The sequence below is a fragment of the Mytilus trossulus genome, chromosome 9, assembly GCF_036588685.1.
Source record: "Mytilus trossulus isolate FHL-02 chromosome 9, PNRI_Mtr1.1.1.hap1, whole genome shotgun sequence".
NCBI classification, from domain to species: domain Eukaryota; kingdom Metazoa; phylum Mollusca; class Bivalvia; order Mytilida; family Mytilidae; genus Mytilus; species Mytilus trossulus.
This window is the reverse complement of record NC_086381.1, coordinates 49,269,320-49,296,418: the sequence shown is the minus strand read 5'-3', so window position 1 is coordinate 49,296,418 and position 27,099 is coordinate 49,269,320. Positions and strand designations below refer to the sequence as shown.

Genomic DNA, 27,099 nt, shown 5'->3' with positions numbered 1-27,099 from the left:
CCAAGATGAGTTTTTTACGTGGATAATTTTCAATGAACTGTTACAAAATTCATAACAATATGTAGTGGTCAGTAATGTGTTTTATTAAACAACATACTCATCTAACCAAAACTTAATAAAACAATTTTGTTTGTGAGTATTTTCTCAAATGAAATATAAAACTAGCAGATTTTAATTATTAGTGGTTTTCAACCATGTTGGTAAACTTCTACTTCGGCTGATTTTGCATGTTTTTTTTAAAGTAGGTAGTCTATTATTGTTTTGACTGCAGTGTATCGCGCATCAGTGTCCATCTGCACAAAGAAACAATGTATGAATACTAAGAAGGTACACCAAATATCAGTTACCACTGGTACTTTGACTGCCATTAAGGCAAAGACCCCGCATAAACTGTCAAGGTTTGAACATGTCTAGGTCACGTGCACCGTTGACAAAAGTACTTGGAAACTAAAATAAAATGTCAATGAATTCATTAGAAATTTGTCACGGAAGTTACAAAGAAAAAATATTTACAGCTTGGATGTTTTACATAATTATATAAACACAGTAGATTTTTTTCATGTTCTGTAACACGCTTGCTGATAATGAGGTTAAATATAAATTGTTTTTGTCTACATCATTTGATGAAAAAGTACAATTTTTAGTGTTTGTTATATTGATGTATATGAAACAGTAATAAAAGTGGAAATGGTCGTTTTAATTTTTGCCAGTGATATCTTATAAAAATTGATAGTCTGCAGCTGACTTACTTAATAATATTATGTTTTCAATTTTTATTCTAAATCAAACTAAAAAAAAAACATTTTCCCTGGGAATCTACAACATTTATGGTGCAATATATTCTAAAAATAAACGCGCAAATTGTACAATGATCTGACTTTTTATTTTATAAAAATTTCATAAATAGAAATACCTGTTGAATATATGTATAGTGTCCAAGAGCTATAAACATGTAATCTTTTATACGGGAATGATGCATTTCTCATGTTTCTGTTAAAAAATATTCAGACTTTTAGTTTACTCTTATTCATGAAAAAAAATATGCTGTAATTCTGAAAAAAAGAATTCTATTTGTATCTATGTGTTTTGGTTTAGGTTCTTTGTTGTTGTACAGGTACATTATTTTCTGCTAAAACAATCTGTTCGGTTTTACATTTTATGTAGGACAGGGAAATTCATATTGTTTGTGAATCATTAATTTTCTCAGCAACAAAGAATCATTTTTTTTGTATATTTTACATAAGTGGCTATTAAATTGCAAGATCGTTTTTAACTATTTCTTTGGATAACGTTACCAATTCCCATAACATGATTTTCTTATTAATGCTTTGAAAATGCTCCGAGTGCAAACGATGCATGACAAAATTTAAATGTGTGATTTGACGTTGTTTTCTGTAAATTTCATTAGAATGAAGATAACAATTGTAATGTATTTAAAGCTCCGAAAGCATCAACTGGTGATTTCATGATCGGAAATACAGGCTACTGGTTGAGCTAAATTAAACTTAATTTGCTATCCCCAAATCACCCATTAACCACGTTGGTCAACCTCTGTATCTTCGTTATTCTACTTAAGCTGATTGTACATGTGTTCTCATAAAAGGTATCCTATTATTGTATAAAAGTAAAATACCTTCAAATGTAAATGAATTAATCTGATTTCTGTAATTGAAAAACATTTAAAAATACATACAGCTAAGATTGTGTAATCGAATACAAAATTTATTAAAAAGTACATTTTGTTGTTTTTACAACGATGTTTGAGTAATGATAAGGGAAATGCCCAACATGATGCAGCATGAAATCTGGTTTTTTTTTTAGAAATTTCAAATACATCTTGCAAGTAACAATACTTTAACAAATAAAAGATACCCCCATTGAGTCAATTACCCCTCATAAAGCAGCCGTTCAAAATTCGAACTTTTAAAATTCTGAAAAACTATATATTATAGGACATGTAGTAGATAATAAAAGTACAAGTGAATTGAATTTAGTGATGGAAAAAATATAAAAATATATACAACTTCGATTGTGTAGTCGATCACATGTTCTGTAACACATTTGTGAATAATAACGTTGATAATTTTGCAAAATTTGTTAAAAAGTACAAAATGTCGTGGGTTTTCTTTTCTTTATTGAATAATGTATATGTTCTAGTTATACTAAGAAAAATATTATCTTTTTGATTTCAATGCTTTTCGAATACATGTACAAAATTTGTTAAAAAGTACATTTTGTTGTTTTTATAATGATGTTTTAGTAATGACAAGGGAAATGCCCACCATGATGCAGAATTAAATCCAGTTTTCACAGTTATTTAAAAAAAAAATCTGTCAGTCATCGCAGAAACCTGTTTGTTTTCGTTTGAATTAATATGTTTAATTCTACATATATTCCCCTGATCTAGAAAAAGGGTTGGTTGCCAGGAAAGGTTCCTTTCATCTTCATATTTATTTATTCCACAAATAGCCACAATATATTCATTTAGTCAACAAATAGCCACAATATATTCATTTAGTCCACAAATAGCCACACTATATTCATGTAATAAGAAAAGAAAATATGACTGACTTCAAATATTTAATGTTGAAGTTGCAGGCATAGTTCTTTTTATCAGGAGATTTTTAACCATATCTTGCCTTTTATCAGTTGAAATGTATACCTTGTTGTGATTGACTCTGCATATGATCCCCTATTCTAGAACAGTGTTTCTTTCAGGAATTAGTAAGCTTCTTCATATAGATATGTGCTTTATATAGAAGTTCAATAATACTTCATGCATTTTGATTTTTTGTTTGAATGGTTTGATAATGTATGGGGGGAAAAATGAAAAAAATAATGTCTGATTAATTTACCAAAGAGAGTTAAACATGGGTAACCTAGTGATACAATTTGAACTACATTTTATTATAAATGGCAGACTTCAGAGTGTATCACATACAATTACTGCATTACTTGTTTTATGTTTATAGTACAGAAGAACGGCCCATTGCGCATTGCCTAGTAGGGTTATCATCAATTTATAATGTTTATATTTTGTGATTAACAACTTATCAGTCAAAGCTATAGTATAAAATCACCTTGTTTTATATTTTATTATATATATGTAACGGATTAACAATTATAAAGTATATCAGTTCCAACTACTATGATGGCCTGCTTTGAAATGAGATGGTGTGGGATTTTTTTTTCATGAAAAAGTATCTTATATATATATTTATAACTGTATATACAACTCGTCTAAACATCAACCCAACAATGTTAGATCTGTAAATTTGCTTTCGCAAATTTTTGGTTCTTCCCTCGCCAGGATTCGAACTCATGCTACTGTGAAATCGCCTGCACTGCAGCCGTCCCGCTAGACCACACGACCACCTGGGCTCTCAATAAAAGAGCTTTCGGTGGGCATGTGTTACCTTTCCACGTCAGTTTTTATCTAGCGGCGTACTACAGTACATGATTTATAAGGCATGAAGATGTTATTGTTACAGATCAGCTAAATTATATATAGTAAAGGAGCCTACAAATTAATGTAAGATACAGTCACAGAATATAATTATATTCATAAGTACGTCTGAGTCAGTGACAACCCTACAACCCTACAACAGATGTATCCATCGGATCGCCATCAATGATGGTGATACATGGCTGTGTACATAATGTATATACAACTCGTCTAAACATCAACCCAACAATGTTTTTTTGGTTCTTCCCTCGCCGGGATTCGAACTCATGCTACTGTGATATCGTGACACCAAATCGTATATATATCTCTTCATGCCTTATATATCATGTACTGTAGTACGACGTTATATTGAAACTGACGTGAAAAGGTAACACCCGGCCACCGAAAGCTTTATTTTTATGAAGCCCAGTTGGTCGTGTGGTCTAGCGAGACCGCTACAGTGCAGGCGATTCGGTGTCACGATATCTCAGTAGCATGTGTTCGAATCCTGGCGTGGAAAGAACAAAAAAAAGCGAAATCCAATTTACAGATCTCACATTGTTGGGTTGATGTTTAGTCCAAATGTGTAATGTATGTTTACCAGTATTCATTAAGGGATGTATTTATAACAAACGATAAAGAAATTTTGTTTGCGCTTGTTAATATCCGCGTAGTTATCACTGTCTATATCTATAAAGATCGGTTACAAAGTCAAAACGAAAGTTACGAAATCTAGGCGATAGCAATATATCATAATGCCCTCAAGGTCATCGCGACGTAAAACTTAATATTTCAGATAATCGTTTATTTAAATAATTTCGTTTATTAAGGTTTGACGAGTTTTCTCGACTTGTAAGTTATTGTTCGATTTAACAGTACCGTAAACAATTTTACCAAAGTAGCCCGAGTTTATAAAACGACGTGGACCTGGAGGGTTCTACTCGTTCTACTCTTATACTCTTAACTTTTCTTTAAAAGTACTTTGAATATACCCACCCCTGTTTAACTGAATTATTGTCAGCTTACTCTATTTATGTGTATGTTTTGGGATACGTTTCTGACACGTGTGACATAAATGCAATTTATGTAATGTTTGAATATATATTTAGAAATACATGTAATTAAAAACATTTAGCATTTTTTTTAAACAAAAGTGCAACACGCGGTATTTTTGGACAAGAAATCAATTAATTCTTACACTTTTAAAAATCAAATGAAGTAAAAAAAAAATACATTAAAGAGAAATCAATACTGTTGACGCGGTAACAACACTATGTTATACAGTATAAAAGTGGTGTATTTCTGGTGTATGCCAGTGTGTCTCAACCAACATATACAGAAATCTTGGTAAGAATTTAGTTAAGGATGCATGATTTCTTATAGTAGTTATTATAAGCTATGAACTAGCTGTTAGTAACTGCAAGTACTATCAGATATGTACTTCCATTTGTATTCATCTGATGAGTTAAGCCTTTTTTCAACTGATTTGTATAGTTCGTTCTTATGTTGGTCTGTTATACACCTCTGTCACAGATTAGGAGGTTGAGATGTTTAACTCCGCCACATTCTTTATGTATGTGCTTATACCACGTCAGGAGCCTGTAATTCTGTGGTTGCTGTCGTTGGTTGATGTCTTACATATTTTGTTTTGGTAAATGAATTATACCATTATTTTTTTTTTTAATTGTTTAAGATGTTTCATTTCAGGGCCTTTCATTTAATCTGATTACCTGATTTGTTTTAGATTTCCCTTTTAGATATTTCGCTTCTCCACTTAAGATTTGTTATTTGTTCACATAATTTATACTTACAGAGTAATTATGCTTTCATTGATCTAAGATAACCTCCATTGATAAATGTTTTGGAGGGATTATTTATGTAGGATCCTTTAATTAGTTATTCTTCAATTATTTTTTCTCTTTCCTTTCTTTTTTTTTTATTCCTTTCTTTTTTATATCCTTTTCTATTCTGTTTATATATATATATATTTAGACCTTCTTTCTGTGATATTTCTAGCTCTTTATTCTGTACACTTTGCCCATAAGCCTTTATTCTTAAAATACCACAAAGACCATCATCGGGAAGGAAAAGACTTAAGAACTCTTAAATATGTAGATTGTTATCAAGTTTCTAGAAATACACTATATAGCTAGTATACGAATGAATGTGGTTGAAATTTCTCTCCCACGTCCTACGCACGTCGAGAATATACCTGAAATTATTTATAGCAAAGCGTTTGGAAACTACAAGAGTACAATAAATCAAAAATGAGAACAAAACAAAGTTGAATGACACACAATTGTATTACATGTATTCAATTTCAATGATGATATGGTTCATATTTTTAACTACGCAATATTTGTTACCTCTTCTGAATTTCTGATGGAACTATGTCAATGTATTTGATAACAGTTCCCATTCAATGTCATCTTGCCTTGATATTAGTGTAAAACTTATATACCATATACCCTTTACTGGTAAGTAAATATATTATTTCTCCTATATTGTTTTATGAATAAATTTGGTTTTTTTACTGTCTTCTGATTGGTTAAAATTATTAGTTTTATTTTCAATGTTGTCAATTTTGATGGCGACACGCCCACTCTGACGTTGTGTATTCATACGCCAGCATGTGTGTACGTTGTTATTGTTAATATAAACAATATGAAAAGTTCTTTAAGCCTTATTTTTGATAAAAATTTATTTATAATGAATGGCAATAATATATTTTGATTTTATTGAACCATAAAACTAATTTTTGACTCTTCACATTTAACACAATCCGCTTCGCGGATTATTCAATGTGAAGAGTCAAAAAATAGTTTTATGGTTCAATAAATTCAAAAAAGATAATAGCCATTCATTAAATAATAACCAAAAAAGGCTATATTTTGTTAACTGAAATATAGAATTATAAGTATATTAAATGTTTTTTTTACCTTTGTTATATTATTCATATTATTATACATATAAATAACATTATCAAATACTAGTTCTTTAATTTTGCTGTGTAACTAATATCACTATTTGTTCTATTTCAGTGAAAAGTACGCAGTATGAACCAGACGAAATTCGTAATAGGATTTATCGGTCTCTTGATGCTTATCAATATGTGTTCAGCCCGCTGGCGAGTTCATATTACAATCGGGATTCGTATTAAGAGGCACAGAAAGCGACGTTCTACTGAGGAACTGGTATTTATATTTTACAGGCACCTACACTAATGTTTTACTTGAGAGAATTCGCTTCCCAGTTTCGAAATGATTATTTTTTCAAAACACTAGATTATATTTGGGGGTCCCGGATTAATTAAGGAATCAAAAGAGCAAAACAAATATATAGGTCAATGTGGTTGTTTTCGAGATATTGAAATGTGTGGGAGGGGGGATACGATCTCTTTAAGTTTCATAGCTTAATCATTGACCAGTTTAAGTTCTAAACAACTATTAAAAGATAATTAAAATCATATAAGACGTTTACAGATGTCTTATCATTATACATGTAAAAGATTTATAAAAAGAAAAATTGGGGTCAATGGATATTTTTTAAGGTGTTCAAATTGATAAAACCAGAGGATTCTGAAAATCTAACAAAAAATCCCAAAATATGACAATCAAGCGAACTTTCTTAGTTCAGTTTAATTAATCAGGATCATCATTAAATTATGTTGTAAAGATATAACAAAACATGTATACATTGTTTTTTAAATGTATTAATTTGTGGAATCTCGGAATGCTGAAAGCGAGACGGTTGCAGTGGACTGAAGTTTATTAGAGACAATTTTTATTTGATTTGACTTTTTGTTTAAGACCAGTTGTCAATATAATATGCATATATTAAGACTGGGTTTATAAGAGACTGGGTCTATTAGAGACTGGGACTATATTTATCCAACACACAAATACTGACGCTCCTCGTTTATTCTATTGACTAATGCTGTTGAAAGGTAATTCACACCTTGTTTAACTTATTCAATCATGGTTATAGTTATTTCATTTGATTATATTCCGACTGAATTTAACTTATTCTGTGAAAAGTAAAATCACAAAAATACTGAACTCAGAGGAAAATCAATTTGGAAAGTCCATAATCACATGGCAAAATCAAAAAACAAAACGCATCAAAAACGAATGGACAAGAACTGTCATATTCCTGACTTGGTACAGGCATTTTCAAATGTAGAAAATGGTGGATTAAACCTGGTTCTATAGCGCTAACCCTCTCACTTTAATAACAGTCTCATCAAATTCCGTTACATTTACATGATGCGTTAAATAAACAGTCACAATCAATAAAATAGTCAAAATATGGGAACATCAGTCATCATCGTATAACAATTTTATTGAAAATCAACGACGAATGCTTTACATGTTATACTTCCAATAACAATTATATTTAGATTGCAAGAAAATGAGATTTTTACTTTAATTCTTTTTTCTCCCTTTTAGAATAAGGGAAAAGATTACTCCTTTAATGTGCCGTGTAATCTTATTAATTACGATATTGACAACAACGATGTGATAAGTATCGAAGAATTTGCCGAGGCACTACGACACCACGTAGAAAACACTGGTGTAAGAGAGTTGTTTGTTGTTATTGATAAAAACGGTAAGCTGAACTTAACGTATGAAAAGTATTTCTGATTGTTTCCTTCTGAACATTTCTCCGATTTATACCTGCAACGGATGAAAACAAACTGAAAAGAAATGCATCACACATAAACATATTTTAAGATACATTTTTCCTTAGGGTTTTCATTTACAAGGTCTTTGTTGCGATCATACCACCTCTACTTATTTCAAATAGAGTACAGTACATAAACAAATCAGTAAAAGTTATAATAATGGATCAACAAAACAAAACATAGCCCCAATTGAGATATAAGAGAAAATGGGTGTGTCGGAAATACAACTGGAAGGTATTTAAAATGCTTAATCTAGGCCTTTGAGTTTTTACCAGAATTTAGATTTCATTAGACGGCATCAAATAGACTTGAAGACATTGAAACCATTATGTTAAGATACTTATGTGACGGATTGATCTGTTCATCTGTTTTATTTGTTTATCGCTGCTTGTCACGGTCACACTTTCTTGATGGGCTTGTGTTGTATATAACAAATTTTAGTTTTATTAATGAAATACATTCAAAAATACATTCTTTGATTACTATCCTTATTCTAATCCAATATACATCTGTTTTCGAAACAAATAGGAGATGGAATTCTCGATGGTAAAGAAATTGATGCGGCTAAGGAATGTTGGTAAGTATTTTATATATCTTATATTTGTTTAAGAATTATAACTGCTACTATAAAGACAATTATAAATGCCCTCATTACTAAGTTGAAAGATTTGTGATAAAGAAAGTGCATTTACTCTTGCTAGTGCACAGGGTTTTTTTTATTTTAAAAAAAAGAAGAAAAAGGATTATTAAATATTTATATTTAAGCTAAGGTTAAAATTCAGCACCACAAAAAATAACAATATAGTTCTTATATAGTATACAGTTTTGAAAAGCTAATAGAACTTATTGGTGCATTGCACTATTCCATATAGATGGGTATAAACAATTCATCAAAAAATTGGGTACGAATGACTCGTGTTTCATCAACAAAATCTCTAAGTATATCTATAAGTAACGCTCGTAAGAAAGCCAAAAATATGTAAGGAAGTAATAAAACTTACGTATGTGACATAAATCTTTGAATCATGAATATTAACTGCTTCATTGTACATGTTAAAACAAACGTCACATGTAAATATACCGTACTAGCTATTGTCACAAAATAAGTAAATAATCAAAAGAGTATTGATTAACTGTGTGCAATCTGTTGGTTTTGTTTCTTCTGGTCTTAGAAGTTTTTTGTTGTTTGTTTATTATTATGTATATTTATTGGGTAATCCATTGATTGATAATTTATATATTTTTGTTTTTATTTCAGAAGAATTATTATGATGAAGACTAGAACCTACGAAGATTTTCCGTTGCTCTATTTTCTTCTGACAATTTTAATTCTATTAAAGCAGTGCAAAAGTTTAAATTGTTCTTTTTTAGTGTCACGTAAGGTAAAAATGGTAACAATGTTCTAGTACTTAATTTTGTTAAACGCAGGTTCATTAGTCAGTTTAAAGTCGTGCATATGTTAGATAGTCTGAGATCATGTGATTTAGACTAGTGAAAAAAAAACGGTTCTCTTTTAAAAAATACAAATTAATAAAACAAAGATTTTAAACTTTTATCAGTCAATACAACTGACATAAATGGAAAAACGTAACGGAAACCAATTAACGTCATCCAAAAGAAAAATGAAAAAGATTGTCAGCAGAAGAAAATGTAACAAACTAGCAATCAGCTGAGATTTCAACAAAGGCGATTAATATTAATTTAGAAACATCTTTTTTTTTAAAGGGACGTCGTATGTCAATTCGCTTGTTATTTTGACTTTGCCTATCGCTGGATTGTTCCGCCCTTAGTTCAGTATAACACTTTGTTTATCGATCATTGGCTTATGTTTTAATTTGAATTTTCCCATTCTCAATGTTTATGGGTATAATTTTGAGTGGTCATTAATCAAACCAGTTCTCTTAGGTTATAATCCCAGCGTGTCTGAACTATTTGCTTTGTTAAATTATATAACAGCTTGAACTTACAACACGACTTAACATTTATTCCCTGATTTTCAAATCAATTCTTATGATCTCAACAGCAACCACTGCAAGGTTATACATCACAGGAGCTTAATAGTTCACATGATAGTTATCTGGGGCAAATTGTACCATGACGAATCTCACAATCATCTGGCATATAAAAAAGAAGATGTGGTATGATTGCCAATGAGACACCTGTCCACTAGAGACCAAAATGACACAGACATTAACAATTATAGGTCACCGTACGGCCTTCAACAATGAGCAAAGCCCATTACGAATAGTCATCTATAAAAGTCTGATTTGAATAATGATAAGATATTAAATGGCAAGCATTTACAACAGTTGTCTTTGTTCTCTGTACTGTAAACCGAATGGGATAAACTTAATCTATAAGCCTAATTAAGATATGATGTTGATTTAACATAATAGGAACGTATTAAACATGTTAAATGCCGTACATTTATTTTTGGCATTTTTTTATATGAATATCTTGGTTTTTTTCAGGGACGTCGTATGCAAATTCGCTTGTTATTTTGACTTTGTCTATCGCTGGATTGTTCCGCCCTTTGTTTATGCTTCATTCAGAAATGCATGTGTTTATATCTCGCTGATTTTGGCATGCGATAAGTTATTTGAATTTACCATCATTCGAATATAAAATGTTAATCTTGAAAAAAAATCATAAAATGTCCTGTACAAAAACAGGAATATGACAACTGTTAACTAATAGTTTGTTTCTGTGTATGTCAGCTTTTTTTTCACTTCAGTGTTTCTGTTGATTCGGTGTTTTTTTGGTTATAGTTAATGTATTTCCATCAGTTTAAGTTTGAAACCCGGATTTGTTTTCTCTAAATCGATATATATCTTTTGAAGAGAGGCACAGATAATAAAGATACTAACCAATCATAGTGCCCAAAATTGGAGCTTTACAATCAAATGAATTACTAAATAGAGCACAGAAAATTATTAGAATGATTAAAGTACATTTACTGAAAAAAAAACATGAAAACACATTTATATTTACTACTGCTGACTTTTTTTGGGGTCAAGAAAAGCAACATTAATATACCGGTATTCAATAGTCATTAATCGATTGAGTAAAAAACAAATCAAAACCGAGGGAAACATAAAAACTGTAAGAGGAAAACAAAAGAAACGACAGATATACTAAAGTGAAACCAAAAACAAACGGCAATGCAACACACATGTAATCGAAAACCGAAGTGAAACGAAAACAAACACCAACACACGCATAAACGCACTGTCTGATAACAACTGCCATATCCCTCCCTTGGTACAGGAGATTTTAAGAAAAGAATTAAGGTTTGAATCGAGATTAATGGCATAAAAACACCCCTTTTATGACAATGTTAACAAATATCGATAAACACTGCGCGACAGAAGTACAGCACAAATACAACGCAAGAAAATTTTAACAGAGAAATGAACACACATTATCTAGTGCAAAATAACATTACTTGTCGCTTGTTTCAAATTATTGTTTTCAACGGATACTCCTATACATATTTTTATTAAAAGAAAACTTAATAATATGAAAAGATGTTGTGGTTACATATATATATGTAAAAGTAAAAAAAAACATTAATGATATCTATGCACACGTACCTAAGAATTGTGCTAAAGCTTACATACTATTATTATATTAGTATAATAGTCCCAGGTATACTGAATTTTATCATATACTTAGACGTAATAACATATTATGAGTTTTACCGTTTGATGACAGCATTAAATTAAAGTATATTCCATATTTTTTCGACTTGGTGCTTAGCGGGCTGATATGAAAAAAATATCACATGCTTCGATTGTTATTACATGCCTTTCCGTAACGTTATTACATGGCATTCCGGTAATACTCGGCAAATTCCGGAAAATAAACCTCAATGCTACGTTTTCAGTGAAAAACATTACAAAGTAGTGTACAAAACAATTATTTGAATACTGGAAAGTATATTGTGTAAAATAATACAAATAAGAATAAAAATTAAAAAAAATATTAAATAAATGCATTTCAAGTTTAAGTTTATCTGAAACATAATTCAGGAAGTTACTTTTCCAAACAATGTTCATTATGTATAATGTTGAATTATTTTTCTGTCGATTCGTCCATATTCAAATGTGTGTTTTTCTTTGTTGAAGCATATGATAGAAACATTTCATATTTAATGTATCAAATTTTGGGTCCGACGTCCGTGGACTTTTTACTCTTTGAACTTCTTTTCTAGAACCACGTAAAAGGATCAATATCTAAATCTGTTATTTTTGTCTACTGTTGAAACATATGATAAAAAAATCATAACACGTCATTTTTCATATCGCATGTTTAACAGCCCTCGGTCAATATCAGCCCTCGAGCCATGCGGCTCTTGAGCTGATATCGAACCGAGGGCTGATAATACATGCGATAAGAACTATTCCATGTAATAATCTGATAGTAGCACTACGATATAATAGTTATTATGGTGCGGTTGAATTTCCTGTCATTCACTCATCTTCCACGCACGAACTTGTATCAGAACAAAAATATATCTCTGTAAATAAATCTCAGTTTTAGGTATAGAGATAGGATCTGTTTCTGTGACATGTGTTTTTGACCATCCACAAAAACCTGCGGTCATCCGATGTTCAGTACTTCAGTACGTTGATGGTTGGTTACAAAAAAAGCCATATTTTGCCAACGTGTTTATGTATAAACAAAAACAGTTTACTTTGATTAAAAGAACAATTTTCATGGATAAATATGATCAGAGTACATGAAAATCTTCAACTTTGCCCTCACAGATTTATTTGGTGCTTATGTAAGATATTAAAACATATCATATGGGTTCATTTTATATGACCTATACCAGTTGTTAAGATTGATGAACCTGATCATTTCTGGTGACTCTTTTATTTTGAAATATTCACGGCTTATAAATATCTTTTATATGTTTTTATATATGAATTGTATATGTGTTAGACCCTCCCCCGTTGTTAAATGAACCTGTCTAAATACATACATAGTATACAATGTTTTGAAAAATGTTTACAATCAGAACGTTGAATAAAAACGTAAAGACGGCATAGTATTTTCGGACTACAGATACTTATTCTGGCATTAAGAAATATTTTGCAGTTACCCGACACCTTTTTTGATAGTCTGTAGAATAAAAAGACAAAATATTTGACTTGATGCCTAAATTCTTCACCGTAAATAGATGCACTCTCAGACAAGATTGACATGGGAGATCATGGATCGGTTTTCGGTATTGATGCTAATTGATTGTATTGTTTGATTAATTGCATCTGAGTGTTGTTGATTAATATTCATTAGCTTTAAACTTATGGATACTGAAATGCTAGTATACAAATAAACCGGAGAAGAAAATACAAAAGGCAACAAAACCACAATAAATTAAAATAGACAGGCAAAATAAGACAAACGATGTAATGTTAAAATATAATGCTAGTAGCTTCCTTTCTTAAATGTAAAGACGTTCTGTACAGATTAAATGCAGAAAGCTGTTTCATACAACTAATTTATATAAGGAGGAAGTATAATGAGAGAGTAGTGGTTTCCATTTCAATGCCTACTGCGGGAAAACACGTCCATATTTGGTTGTTTATAAGATTATTCTATTAATGATTTGAAGATGATGTCGAGGAGACCGCGGGACCGGCAACGTATCGGAAGTCATATTGTATCTAAGGTCGACGTCACACGGCGACGTCTCCTTATCTTCTCTTAGTAACTAGTAAACGTCAAACTACAAAGCTGTTGTGTATTTTATCAGAGTTATAGTATAAGATATCGTCCCCACATTTATGGTGCCGTGACTAATGGAGCTACCAAAGCTGAAATCAAGAAGAATGGGCAATCGTAGTGCCGTTACCAGACTTTTACGAAAATTTGCCGACGCAAAAGAAAGTTCTGAATTCGACCGAGAGGAGCTGTTAGCCACATACGAAAATCTACAACAGAAGAAGAAGTTACTCGACACACTGAATGAACAAATTGAGAACGCATTGGAAACAGAGGATATAGAGACGGAAATCGTAGACACAGATGAGTATACTACAAATTTTGTTACTAAACTGAGACATTTTAAGATATTCATAGATAAGACATTACAACCCATTTCCAATCAACCATCACATTCGTCTTATCAAGTTTTAAATGTAGACAGTCCACCGTTCATCCCTACTCGTTCACCTGAAATAGTACAGACAAGTTATGTCGCCCCGTCATTGCCACAGTCAAATGATGCCGATCGAATTTTAACAGAGACAAGCCAATTTGCCACATCAATTCCTACGTCAAGCTATGCTGTCCCGTCCGCTATATCCAGCAATCACCGTTTGCCAAAATTAACTTTACCTACATTTAATGGCAATATATTAGAATGGCCAAGCTTTTGGGATTCGTACGAATCAGCAGTTCATTACAACCCGACATTAACAGATGTTCAAAAGTTTAATTATTAGAAAACGAAGCCGCTCAGACAATTGCCGGATTTTCTCTAACTAACACTAACTATGCCGAAGCCGTTAATGTTCTGATAGAGAGATTTGGACAGACTCATAAAATAACACAAGCACATCTACAAACACTGCTTGATATAACGCCACCCCGAAATGATCTCATAAGCTTGAGATTTTTTTACGACAAAATGGAGAGTTTAGTTAGAGGACTTGAATCGCTTGGACAGACACAGGACTCATACGGTAATTTATTAATCCCGATTATAATCAACAAACTACCCGGAGAAATCAGAAAGCATCTCGCTCGGGAGCATGGTACGACAAATTGGTTATTACGAGATCTTCGAAAAAGTATACATAAAGAGATACAAATCATGGAAGCCGGACAAGTTACACAGACAGAAAGTGATATTTCGTATACTACCCTTTTCGTCGGTGATAACACACAAAGAAAACACAACGCAAGTACTAGAAATATTAATCAGCATTTAACAGAAAAGCCGTGCATTTTCTGCAAAGACATTCATTCGCCTGCCAACTGCCAGAAAGTACGCGATTTAGATGAACGCATCGCTATTGTTAAACGTAACAATTTATGCTTCAACTGCCTCGGTACACATCACATAAAGGAATGCAAATCGAAAAGCTCATGTCGTAACTGTGGTAAACGACATCACACTAGCTTATGTAATGAATTTGAACACACCGCGAAACCCGATCAGAGAAGTGAAAACCGTTTCACTGACACGAAAGATTCCGCTCACAGTTGTACGAACGAAAGTATGACATCTACACCAACTGTAGTTAATATTGTGAAGGATACCGAGATACAAGAAGACTCAACAATATTACACTCGTCAGCACAAACTCACTCAAAAGTATTGTTGAAAACTGCCATGGCCCCCGTTTGGTCAGATCATCATTGCACAGATACGAATATTTTGTTTGATGAAGGCGCTCAAAGATCTTTTGTAACGGAGAGTCTTGCGCATAAATTGAATCTACAGAGAGAAGGAGCCGAAAAGATTCAACTCTCATCATTTGGAGAAACCAACACTAATGCTAGGCGACTCGATAAAACCACAGTTTATGTTGAAACTGAAACTGGACATAAAATCTCAGTACATGCATTGATCGTTCCCATGATAGCTTCGCCGATACAGAACCACATTCGTTTCATTGACAGGAACAGTAACTATTTACAAGATCTAAAGCTCGCACATCCAGTTATGCAAGAGGAAACCTTCGAAATTTCACTATTAATTGGAGCCGATTTTTATTGGGAAATAGTTGAAGATAAAGTTGTACGCGGAAACGGACCCACCACTGTCAAATCAAAATTAGGGTACTTACTTTCTGGACCGTTAAATTCAGAAAAATCACAGCTATCAACAGTGTCAAGTATTTCCAATGTACTTATTTCACATCAAACAGAGGAACACAACTTAGAAGCGTTTAGGAAGATTGAAGATCGAGAAGTAGAATTTCAACAAGTACACAACGAAAAAGAGAACTATATAAGAAGATTATGCAAAATTACCATGGAAACACGACAACGATTAAATAGAACATTTAATATTTTTATGGACTTTTGGAGTAAAGTATGAGCTAGCATATTTGTTTAGAAATGTGTTACGGAATTATAATGGACTGTAATGCGATTTTGTTTTATGAACTACGTTAGTTCAACTGTGAAAGAACTGTGATTCATTTTTTCATTTGAGAGACTTTAATCTTAATGTAATTATGTTGTATTTCAATTTTCTTTTCTACGTAAAGTAATTTTTTTGGAGGCCCCAAGAATGTCGAGGAGACCGCGGGACCGGCAACGTATCGGAAGTCATATTGTATCTAAGGTCGACGTCACACGGCGACGTCTCCTTATCTTCTATTAGTAACTAGTAAACGTCAAACTACAAAGCTGTTGTGTATTTTATCAGAGTTATATTATAAAATATCGTCCCCACAGATGAATAATTTCTTTGTAAAATTTATGTTTGTTGACCGAAAAAAACAAACGAAGTAAATACTAAATCTATAAGTTTCGAGGAACTGTTTTGGTTATATTCTGCAATATTGAAATAAAAAAAGGTTAATGTTATAAATTGATTTGTTTTTTTAAATATAGGTTGTTGACATATGCAAATTATTATGGACAAAAGATCTAGATACGTTGTAGAATGTTATTCGAAACCTGTTAATACATACATTTTAGTATATCTATTAAGATTGTTTTACATTGAACGCCTTAAAAAATGTTCCTGATGTTAAGTGGCAATCAATGTTTACATATACGGTTTTTGTTATAAATCAATAATGAAATTGTTGAAGCCCTATTAATCAGTATCATGGAAATAAGTATTTCAATAAAACTATATTTCAAATTTGCATCACATGAATATTACAAATACAAAAGAGTAAATAGACATGTGTTGATATAATTATCATTATAATCATCCTTATTATTGGTCTTTTGAATTCTTTAAGTAAAAGAGTACATAATGATTACTATAATTTTTCTAGGGCATATGAACTCATTCTAAGAATATTTTTATCTCTTTTTCTTCCGTTAAATAAAAACATCTGATATATATGTAAAAAAACAGATTCCGCACCAAATATAACAACAACAAAATCAAAAAGTATATAACATAGTTACGATTTTTTCAATTAAAAAAAATCGGTTTGCAGTTATTTAGAAATAAATGATGTTGAAATTGTTAAGTGGCGGACTTTTATGGATGCGCCAATACCTATTATCTTGATTCCTCACTTTTTATTATTTTTGTCAATTAAATCATTTATTCATTTAGTCTTCATATCCTCCTCAAACGTTGTTTGTCTTACATGGATATAGACATCTGTTGTCAATAAGAGTTCAATTCAGCACAATTAGTAATAATCAATTCATTATTTAATGTTCCCTTTAGTTTTATTTGAAATTGACTTTTCATTACATAGACTGTTTTTGATAATTTGATTTGCATCCGATTTACAGTCATCGAAGACCTTTGTTCATGGGTTATTAAATGACAGAAGCCATGATCTTACTTCTGCCAAAAAATATGTTCTTAATGTTTTGCTCTGTTATAAAATTGTATTGTATAACATGTCTTGATTCTTTCATTTTTTTCAGAAAGAAAGACTATGTGTTCTGTACAGTTCTGTCGTATTAATGATATTCATTTAGTACGGACATTCTTCAAAAGATATACGCCTGTTCTGTATAAAATGTGTTATTTACATTTTTAAAAGTTTTGCGAGGTAAGCGATGTTGAGACTGAAGCACAAAACTGAATAGTAATAAAGGTGTCATGATTCGGCCTGCATCACAATATAGAACTCCCCAGTTTTAACAACAAACAATAATTAGCGCTAATTTGGAAGTGCATTCAGTCATGATACTCCAGTAACATCTAAAATCACGTCTACAATTTTCTCAAATTTATTTTCAAATTAGGTTACAATATAACAGGAGTAAATTAGACAGCGGGTAGACTTTTTCATAGTTTTCTAATGCATACTGGACAAGAACAATTATTATAATAAAAAGATATACTTCAGGTTTTAAACATTAAAACTAGGTACTAAACTCGAAGTATCATAAAGACGCTATAATGACCACCTAAGCTTGCCTTCATGTAGCTACTTCAAAATTTAATGTAGCTTTATTTTATGTATGATATATCACAATGCAATTATTTAAAGTGTCAAGTAAACATTTATGAAATATTCGCCTCTGTCCGTTAATTTAGAGCAAACATCCACTGATCTTTTGTTATTTAGAAAAGTGTGTACGCTTCTTCATTTGAACATCCGTTAAATATAAGATTTCAACACACAAAAACAACTTTACACCAGTTTGTGCTTGAACCAAGGCAAACTTACATCACAATGCGTTAGCCGTTGTTGTTTGTCCATATAAAAAAGAATTATGTGGCATGATTGCAAATAAGACAACCCTCCAATAGAGACCAAATGATTCAGAAATTAAAAGTTATCGGTCGTCAACAATGAGCGAAGGCCATATCGCATAGTCAGCTATAAAGGTCCTGAAATCACAAATGGACGGATGAAAACTATATACCCCCACTTTTTATAGAAAAACAATTACAACAACAAACTACGACCAATGAATTACAGGCTCCTGGTGTCGGACAGGCACATACATACAAAATTAAATTTGTTTTTATGTATTTGTTCGAAATAGTCGAGTGTCTGAGGACGGTGTGGTCTTTTGTACTTTCCGTTATGATTTTGTTTTGTTATTCCTATTGTTTTTTTATGTTTTACTTTATTCGATGTTTATCTTATACATATTTATTTATAGTGGATTGGTAAACAAGTTTTGCAATTTATATTAATCCCTTTCCACTTTGCGGGTGCGAGTGCTGCCTTGTAGCGGCATTAGCCTACTCTTTTTCGAAATCTACAAGGGTGTTTTTAACGTGCAAGAGATATGGCTCTCTCTTAACACGGGTCAGCCATTTATGGTCCCTTCCGACGGACTATCATCGTTTCGTCAAGACCATACTCGCAAATGGTGTCAAGGGAGAGCCGAAAATTGAGTTCCTGAAATTTTCATCCCAGACGGGAATCGAACCAGGAACCTTTGTGCTACTACACCACGGCTCTCTTTATTCGATGTAAGTCATAAACCTGCAAAAAAAAATTTTATGAACTTGAAAATCAGTTTTTATAATCAAGCTAGATCACATTTGACATTTTTACAACATTCAGAGAATTGTGTATTGATTACTGATTGTCGATGGTTAACTTTTACAAATTGTGACTTTTACAAATTGTGAGTTGTCTGATTGGCACTCATACAACATCTTCGTATATGTATGTGTTCAACTTTTACAAACTCTGGGTGATTAAGAGCTTGCCAATATTATGTTATAGACATTTCACTGTAATTAAAACACAAACCTGACAATAAAAAAAACCTGTTTGTCTCCAGTATAAGAAATTTACCAGTTTGTGCTAATGAACACAACTAGCCTAGCACACACTTAACTATTCTGAATAAACAAGTTTTTAATTGTTTTATTTGTCATTTTGGGGTCATTTATGGCTGACTATGCTGTAAGGGCTTTGCTAATTTTTGAAGGCCTACGGCCACTGTAGTACTTTATTTCACTATCATTTTGAACTCTCGAGGGTGTTTTTTCATTGACAATAACAAAAAAGCAATTTAAAAGATGATGCTATTTTTGTTCTTTATTTTGGTTATAGGAACTAAAAAGGCGACTACGAGAGGAGCACAATAGGTTCCTATATCAAGAATAGCTGTTGACAAATGTTCTGAATAAGGGACTTCTTTAAACGATTTGAATATTTATGATATCTATGAAGATACTGGTGTAGGTGGATTATTATAATATACAGACAAAAATACTACACTATAAATATATCGATGATGGGGGATTGAGGGATTGTTTCATGTGTTTGTAGTGTTAAAGATTATAGAAAATTACTTAAAATTTCAAATAATTAAAATATAGGTCAATGATAAATATATTATACAAACAAAATTTAAAATGTTATGTTCGAAAATAAAAACCTTTTAAACATATATACTTGGATTGTGTTACGGGGAGTTCCAACAAAAATATGTGCCAGATGTTTAGTGGCACGCAATATTATTATGTACAAATTTTTTGTGATTAATTTATGATGGATATTTTATACTTTTGAAGCCCATGCATCGGTCTTAGATATTTAGTTTATCAATACAACTGTATACTTCAATGCAATATTTCCACAATCAATATTTTAAGAACGAGATCTAACCACAGGCGTTTTTTAAATACTTTAATCATCATTATAATCATTATGGAAGTTTCTTTCCCAAATAGTATATAAGGGAAGTATTGTACATAATGATTGATATAATCTCACGTCCTATGGAAAACTTCATTCTACCAAAAAAATACAACACGCATCTTTTGAATTTTATAATTATTTTTTTGTATTTAAAAAAAAAAGGAATAGGTGGGCTGTAAAGTTTATTTGTCGCAGGTCTTTCTTTGAGCAATCCTGACACCACGAGGTGATTTCTACGACAAGAAAAACCTTAAAATATACATTAGCTGACTTATATACCGTCAAAAAATAAATGTTTTAATAACGATTTGCCAAATTTATTATAAATTGTATCGACCACACTAAAGTGGGATAGTCCTTTCTATAGAACCAGGTTTAATCCACCATTTTCTACATTTGAAAATGCCTGTACCAAGTCAGGAATATGACAGTTCTTGTCTATTCGTTTTTGATGCGTTTTGTTATTTGATTTTGCCATGTGATTATGGACTTTCCGTATTGATTTTCCTCTGAGTTCAGTACTTTTGTGATTTTTCTTTCTAATGCGTTCTGGTTTTAACACGTCCTAAGGCTAATTTAGAATGTGAAATTAAACTCACTAATTAATCTACAGTAAAAACCTGTATAAACCGGCCGGCTACGGGATTCTGAAAAATGGCCGGTTTGGACAGTTAGCCGGTTTATTCAGGTTTCTGTGTTGACCGGAAGTTAATGACTTGTGACGTCCGACATTTTATATGTAAAAGTTCTCTCTGATTGTAAATTATATCTGATGAATTAAAATACTTTCACTTCGTTTTTCGTTGTTTGCATTTGCATCATAATGCTCGCGTTGTTTGGATTATAAGACGACAGTTTCGATTTACTCCCATGATCAATAATTTGAAATGTTGGAATGGCCGATTAAAAAGCCAGAATATTATCAAACGTAATTTCATCACTTTTCGTACAGTGTACAATATCCATTGATTGTTGTTATTCGGGTGCTTTTCATTATCAAGGTCATTTGTTTAGGGGTTTACAACAGGGGACCCAGGATTTCGAAATCACGATGTGAATGTCTTACTCCGTGCGGTTTTAATTTGTCTAATCAAGTTAAAACGTAAGTTCAATCCGAGATATATTCGGTGTGTCTTTTCGTTTAATTGACACGTTTAAAATGTTTTAATAAATAATACAGCTCACTACTGTACGATTGTAGGTTCACAGTTTGACACCAGACTAATTGAGTATCAAATATGTTTTGATTGCATATCGATCATTGAAATCAATTAGACAAACCGGTTTTGACAGGTATTACTTAATGTAATTAAGAGTATTGGGACTTCATAATTAGACCGGAATTCGGAATACACAGGGTCTGGTTTACAAAGGGTATTTTAACAAAGACTTTGAATGGAAAAGTATGGGACTTTCATTTTCGGCCGGAATGGACTGGAAACCGGTTTATTCTGGGTCCGGTTTAATCAGGTTCGACTGTAGATATAAAAACCTTAAAAACTATTATCCATACACAATATACATATTACTGTATGAAGAAAGACTCAATTAATTGTTACCATCCGATAACGGTGTATGGCAAATACAAGACACATTGGAAGTAATATATTGTACCAACTTAGTTAATGGAAAAGTTGGAGGGGCATGTTTGTTTCTATTTGTAATCACATATCTATCGCGGAAGGGCTGTCGAAAATTGGTTATTTTTTTCAACAATTTTAATTGAATAGAAAGAAATATTCAGAAAGTTTGTCTTTTGAATAGCAATTCATTTTTTAACAGATAATCAGGATATAATTATATACCCTCCACACCCGACCCTTTTGTAAGTAACGAGAATTATAGTAAATAAAATATAAGAATATCTCATAAGTTGATCATTTGATAGAGTAAAATGTATACATACATTTAAAAAAAGTTAATAACTGACATTAAAACGAATAAATAAACATGCAGGTCACAGTAGGACTTCTATTCAATGTGTATCGTCCTGAACAGGCATTAAATAGTTGCCACTGAACGTTAAAGCAAGTGACCAAAAAATAGATCAACCTTTCAGTGTGACTCAATAAGATTTTTAAAATGTTGCGCAAGAATATATTAAATCTGGCCGTTTATGAAAGTCTGCATAAAAATTCATTTTACATAAAATTATATGATAATGTTTCTGTATTGTAGCGATAAATTAACAAAACTTCACCTTATTTGTTTCTAAAATTAAAATGCTGACAATGACGATTTCTGTTAAACCTATCATCGATTGAACTTTAAAAAATAAATTCCTTTATCATGTTTATCGGCAACTAAATACTATCAGACAAGTATAATTTTGAAGTAAATCATAGATTGCATTTTTATCAAGGAAAATAATGACCTCACACAGGTCATAATCTTATGCCTTGGGGCATATTACATTGACATATGGTATCGCCCGGGTTGATATTGAAAAAGAATGACTTATGGTTCAGAAAGAAAAGAACTCCATATAGATATATAAGATAATATGCTTTATATTTGGAGGAGTTGTCATTTATTCTTCCAAAGATTCACACGTGTATTTTTTTCAAATTCATTTCTCGGTAAATACAACTGTTTAATTATTCACGTAATGTATTGTTAATCCTCTTCAATTTTTTTTTAACTTTTTTTATCTGAGCGTCACTGATGAGTCTGGCGTATCTAAATCATAAACCTTTGATATTTATTATGCTAAATAAAAAGCCGCCAAAACATCTGCATCTTTGTCAATAGATCTGAGCTGTTATGTGTTTTTATTTTAGGGTGAACCTGTGTACGGAAATTGATATCCTTATTTTTAAATGAAATAACCTACGGTGTATTTATTACATCTGCCAACCTCAATTATGGCATTAGTATACAAATGATTGCAAACATGAAACTCAAAAACCGTAATTAAACACCTTGCAAGTTTCAGATATGTTGAAAAAAAATTTATTGGAAGACTATCAAATTTAGTTTATGCGAGGTCCACACTATATCTTTATTAAGAAGCTTGCCATCAAGACGACAGCACTTGAAAAATATTTTCCGTCCAATCATATGATACACATTATATTCAGATCCACCACAGGCAACACACTATAATAATACGTTTTCAGCAGACAAAATATATCCCACAATATCTTTCTAACTAGCAAATAATGCTGACGATACTTAAATTATCGAATAAAAAAAATACTGAAACCTCAAATTAAATTCAAACAGGGAGAAGCCCATAAAAATTGGCAAAACTAAATTTTAGACTTTATGAATCAGGACACTGCAGAATTTATAGACCACATATGAATCATTTTAATAAATCACATCAGAACGACATGGAGCGACAGTATTAAAAGAAGAAAATTGGTAAAGAAAACAAGAGGAAAGTGAATATGACAAAGAATCAGTGTTGAAAAAGCCAGATGTAAGCACACCAAAATAGACTACTAAAGTCTGGTTTATTTTTTTTACAAAACAAAATGCAGAAAAATCTTGTTACTCATAACAATAAAATTCGAGCAATGTTAGCTCTTGTATCATGTTTATCGAACCATATTATATGCGAGTGAAATAATCAGCAAACACAATTAGGTGAGATGAAATTATTAAGATATAACTGTTACATTTGACCTTCAGTTACCAAAAGTAAATGACTTTGTATCCTGGAACGTACTCGCTAGAAAAAGAGACAGTGGATATGAATCATGAAATTGGAAGGATAAACAACAAGCTAACCAATGCCATAATTGTCAAGCAACAATGTATGCAGTTTTGCTAAAACGACATACACACTCAACATAACCCCATCTGGTCAGGGTTTTCAGTTTGGCAGACGGACTACTGAACCAGTTATCCTCTACAACGGCTCATACCTGTCTGGGTCGTATCAGTTTTACTAATTATTTCTCCACATACTGTACATTCATTTCCAGTATGATTTGTTTGTGTTGATGTAGAGTCCAAATGTCAAATCAACCTGGGCAAGTTCATAAATAGTGCACGACAAATGAACAACAAATTCTTCTCATAAAATCATATATACTGTCTAAACGTATTTTGTTTGGAAAGACTAGAAGAATTGCAAATCGAGTTAATCTATTGTTTGACGGTGTCATAGTATTAAGCGTATCTGGTCATGTTTTGTATTTCGATGACTTTAGTGATATTATGACAAGGTTTTGTAGTTCAACCACATGTTGTTTTGGTGATATAAACGATTCGAACGCTAGTTTGCATTGAACACATTTAGTTCTTATCACCTAGAACAAAGAAAAAATATTTTTGAATTTTAAAGAATTTTTACATGTTTTACACAGAAAAATATCGAAAACTCATAATCATTATCAGAAGAATGGGAAATAATCTTCCTAGTTTGACTTTATTTCTATATTTAAAATCAAACACAAATGTTAATATTACAAAATTTTAATAAAACACACAGTGAACACATCGTTTTATAGGTAAGTTCAAGCAATTTTGGTTCGTGCGTTTTTTATTGTAAAACTCTGTATTCCATAAAATCAAAGAAGGCTGGTAAAAAAGAGATGAGGAATAAGTTGGATGCTGAGAAAGATTAGGAATTATTGAAACAACGGCTAGTACTCACCAGAATGAATAGTGATAAAACACTTTTTAACGGAAAATTACTTTGAAGAGCTCTTGATAATTGATTTGAGACTGCTTTAAAATTTTGTAGGACTAAAATGACGTCAATAATGGTCAATCAATATTTGTTTTCCAAAACATTTAAAATTCAATGTGGTTCAAATCAGCAGGGGGAAAAGTTGGTGACCCTAGTGAGAAAACAAAAAGATCGGGATGAACGTTTAATGCACGGATGTTATCATATTCGAATTTTTGACAGTTGAATTATTGAATGAAAAAATAAACTCGATCACTTAAATATGAATTTATATAGATTAAAAAAGAGATGAATCAGTAAGAAATAGAACCAGATTATACATGTAACGTTTGAAAATATAGGAAAACACACTCTTTGTTACATCTTTGAGATATACATATTTAAGAAGTCAATAATTTATCGATCCTTTGTCTCAACAGATAACCCTATGTTTGCTTAGATATCCTTTTTGGATAATTTTACCTCTGAACATTTATAATTTTTATAGTCACATGGTTTATTCTTACCGTGTAATCCATTTTACATTGATCTAAGATAAATGTTTTGGAGAGTTATTAATTCGGGATCCTTTAATTCTTTACCCCTTTATTAGTTATTTTGTTTCTGTTCATTTAAATTTCACCTTTTATATATTGTAACACCGCATATTTTGCATTTTTTTTCTCTGTTTTGTTTGAGATTTGTGTAGTCCTTTTTTTTGTAATTTTCACCCATACATGTGATTCTCAATTCTTTTCAAATCACCAAAATCTTCCAGGAGAAGGGAAAAAAATAAATTAACCTTCAAAGTAGAAAATGAATATCAATAATCTAGAGTTAGACTAGCATGGTTATTAATATAGTGGTAAATTTGTTTTCAAAACTACATATGTCGAGAATATTTAACCCTTCCTCGGATAACTTTTGTAAAATGGATACGAGAATACAAGTGTAGATAAAGAAAGGCAACAGTAGTATACCGCTGTTCAAAACTCATAAATCCATGGACAAAAAACAAAATCGGGGTAACAAACCAAAACCGAGCGAAACGCATTAAATATAAGAGGAGAACAACGACACAACACACACAGAAACTGACCAATCATCAGACAAAACACCACGAGAATAACAATTATAACATGAAAACCAAATACATGAATTTGGGATAGACAAGTACCGTGCCACGTCTTATCTCAATATCTCAAAAATAAGAGAAAACACAAACGACTCAACGTTAAAATGCAACACACAGAGAAACGAACAATAATATAACAATGACCATCTTCCTGACTTGGTACAGGACATTTTTAAAGGGGAATAAAAGTGGTGGGTTAAACCTGGTTTTATGGCATGCCAAACTTCGCACTTTAATGGCAAAGTTAAATATAATATTGAAATGACAACATAACATTACAGGACTAGACAAATATGAATACAAAACAAAGTTGAATGACACGCTAGTTTTGGGTCATATATTTAATTTCAAAGATAATATGGTTTAAATTTCTAACCACGCAAGTACGTGTAACGTCTACTGAAACTATGTCAATGTATTTGATCACAGTTCTCATTCTGTTTCAACTTACCTAGACATTGGTGTAGTATTTATATAGTATTATATTCATAATTTGTAAGTAAAAATATTATTTTACTTACATCAGGTACATGACTCACTACTACATTGAATTCGAATAACCAAAACAACCTAGGTTTAGTAATAAAAACTAGATTATAAGTTTTAAAATAAAATGACTTTATGTCATTTTTTGTATATTTTAAATGATATTATTCTAGATATAAATATTTTTAAGCTTCTCAGTTTCAAAGTAATAAACTTTTACACTAGTTTATATTGATAGGGAATTAATAGAGGTATCCAAAGAGCCAAAAAAATATATAGGTCACCGTGCTTGTTGTTGAGATATGAGTCTTTGAAATTTTGGCGGGAACATATTCTCTCTTGACTTTTAGTAGCTTTATCATTGAAGTTGAAGTTCTCAAAAACTGTTAAAAAGTAATTAAAATTTTATAAGACTTTTACAGATTGCTCATCATTAAACATGGAAAATAT

The 27,099-nt window shown here is 31.5% G+C and overlaps 2 protein-coding genes across 2 annotated transcripts; both read left to right on the top strand.

Moving 5' to 3' along the window:
• Positions 1–4,747: 4,747 nt before the first annotated feature.
• LOC134683965 (uncharacterized) lies at positions 4,748–9,486 on the top strand. Its single transcript, XM_063543270.1, has 5 exons — positions 4,748–4,792; positions 6,487–6,639; positions 7,894–8,053; positions 8,658–8,706; positions 9,388–9,486. Coding segments are annotated over exons 2-5 (348 nt in total). The 5' UTR covers positions 4,748–4,792; positions 6,487–6,501; the 3' UTR covers positions 9,389–9,486.
• Positions 9,487–14,766: 5,280 nt separating this feature from the next.
• Positions 14,767–16,185, top strand: LOC134684707 (uncharacterized). Its single transcript, XM_063544011.1, has one exon. The coding sequence runs from the start codon at positions 14,767–14,769 to the stop codon at positions 16,183–16,185; it is 1,419 nt and encodes a 472-aa protein (XP_063400081.1).
• Positions 16,186–27,099: the final 10,914 nt, after the last annotated feature.

Excerpts from the sequence above, each read along its gene's own strand:
- LOC134684707 (XM_063544011.1), top strand. The coding sequence starts at position 14,767 with ATGGAGAGTTTAGTTAGAGGACTTGAATCGCTTGGACAGACACAGGAC.
- LOC134683965 (XM_063543270.1), top strand. The coding sequence starts at position 6,502 with ATGAACCAGACGAAATTCGTAATAGGATTTATCGGTCTCTTGATGCTT. Across the intron at positions 6,640-7,893 it reads GACGTTCTACTGAGGAACTG|AATAAGGGAAAAGATTACTC; the intron begins GTATTTATATTT and ends TCTCCCTTTTAG. Across the intron at positions 8,054-8,657 it reads TGTTGTTATTGATAAAAACG|GAGATGGAATTCTCGATGGT; the intron begins GTAAGCTGAACT and ends CGAAACAAATAG.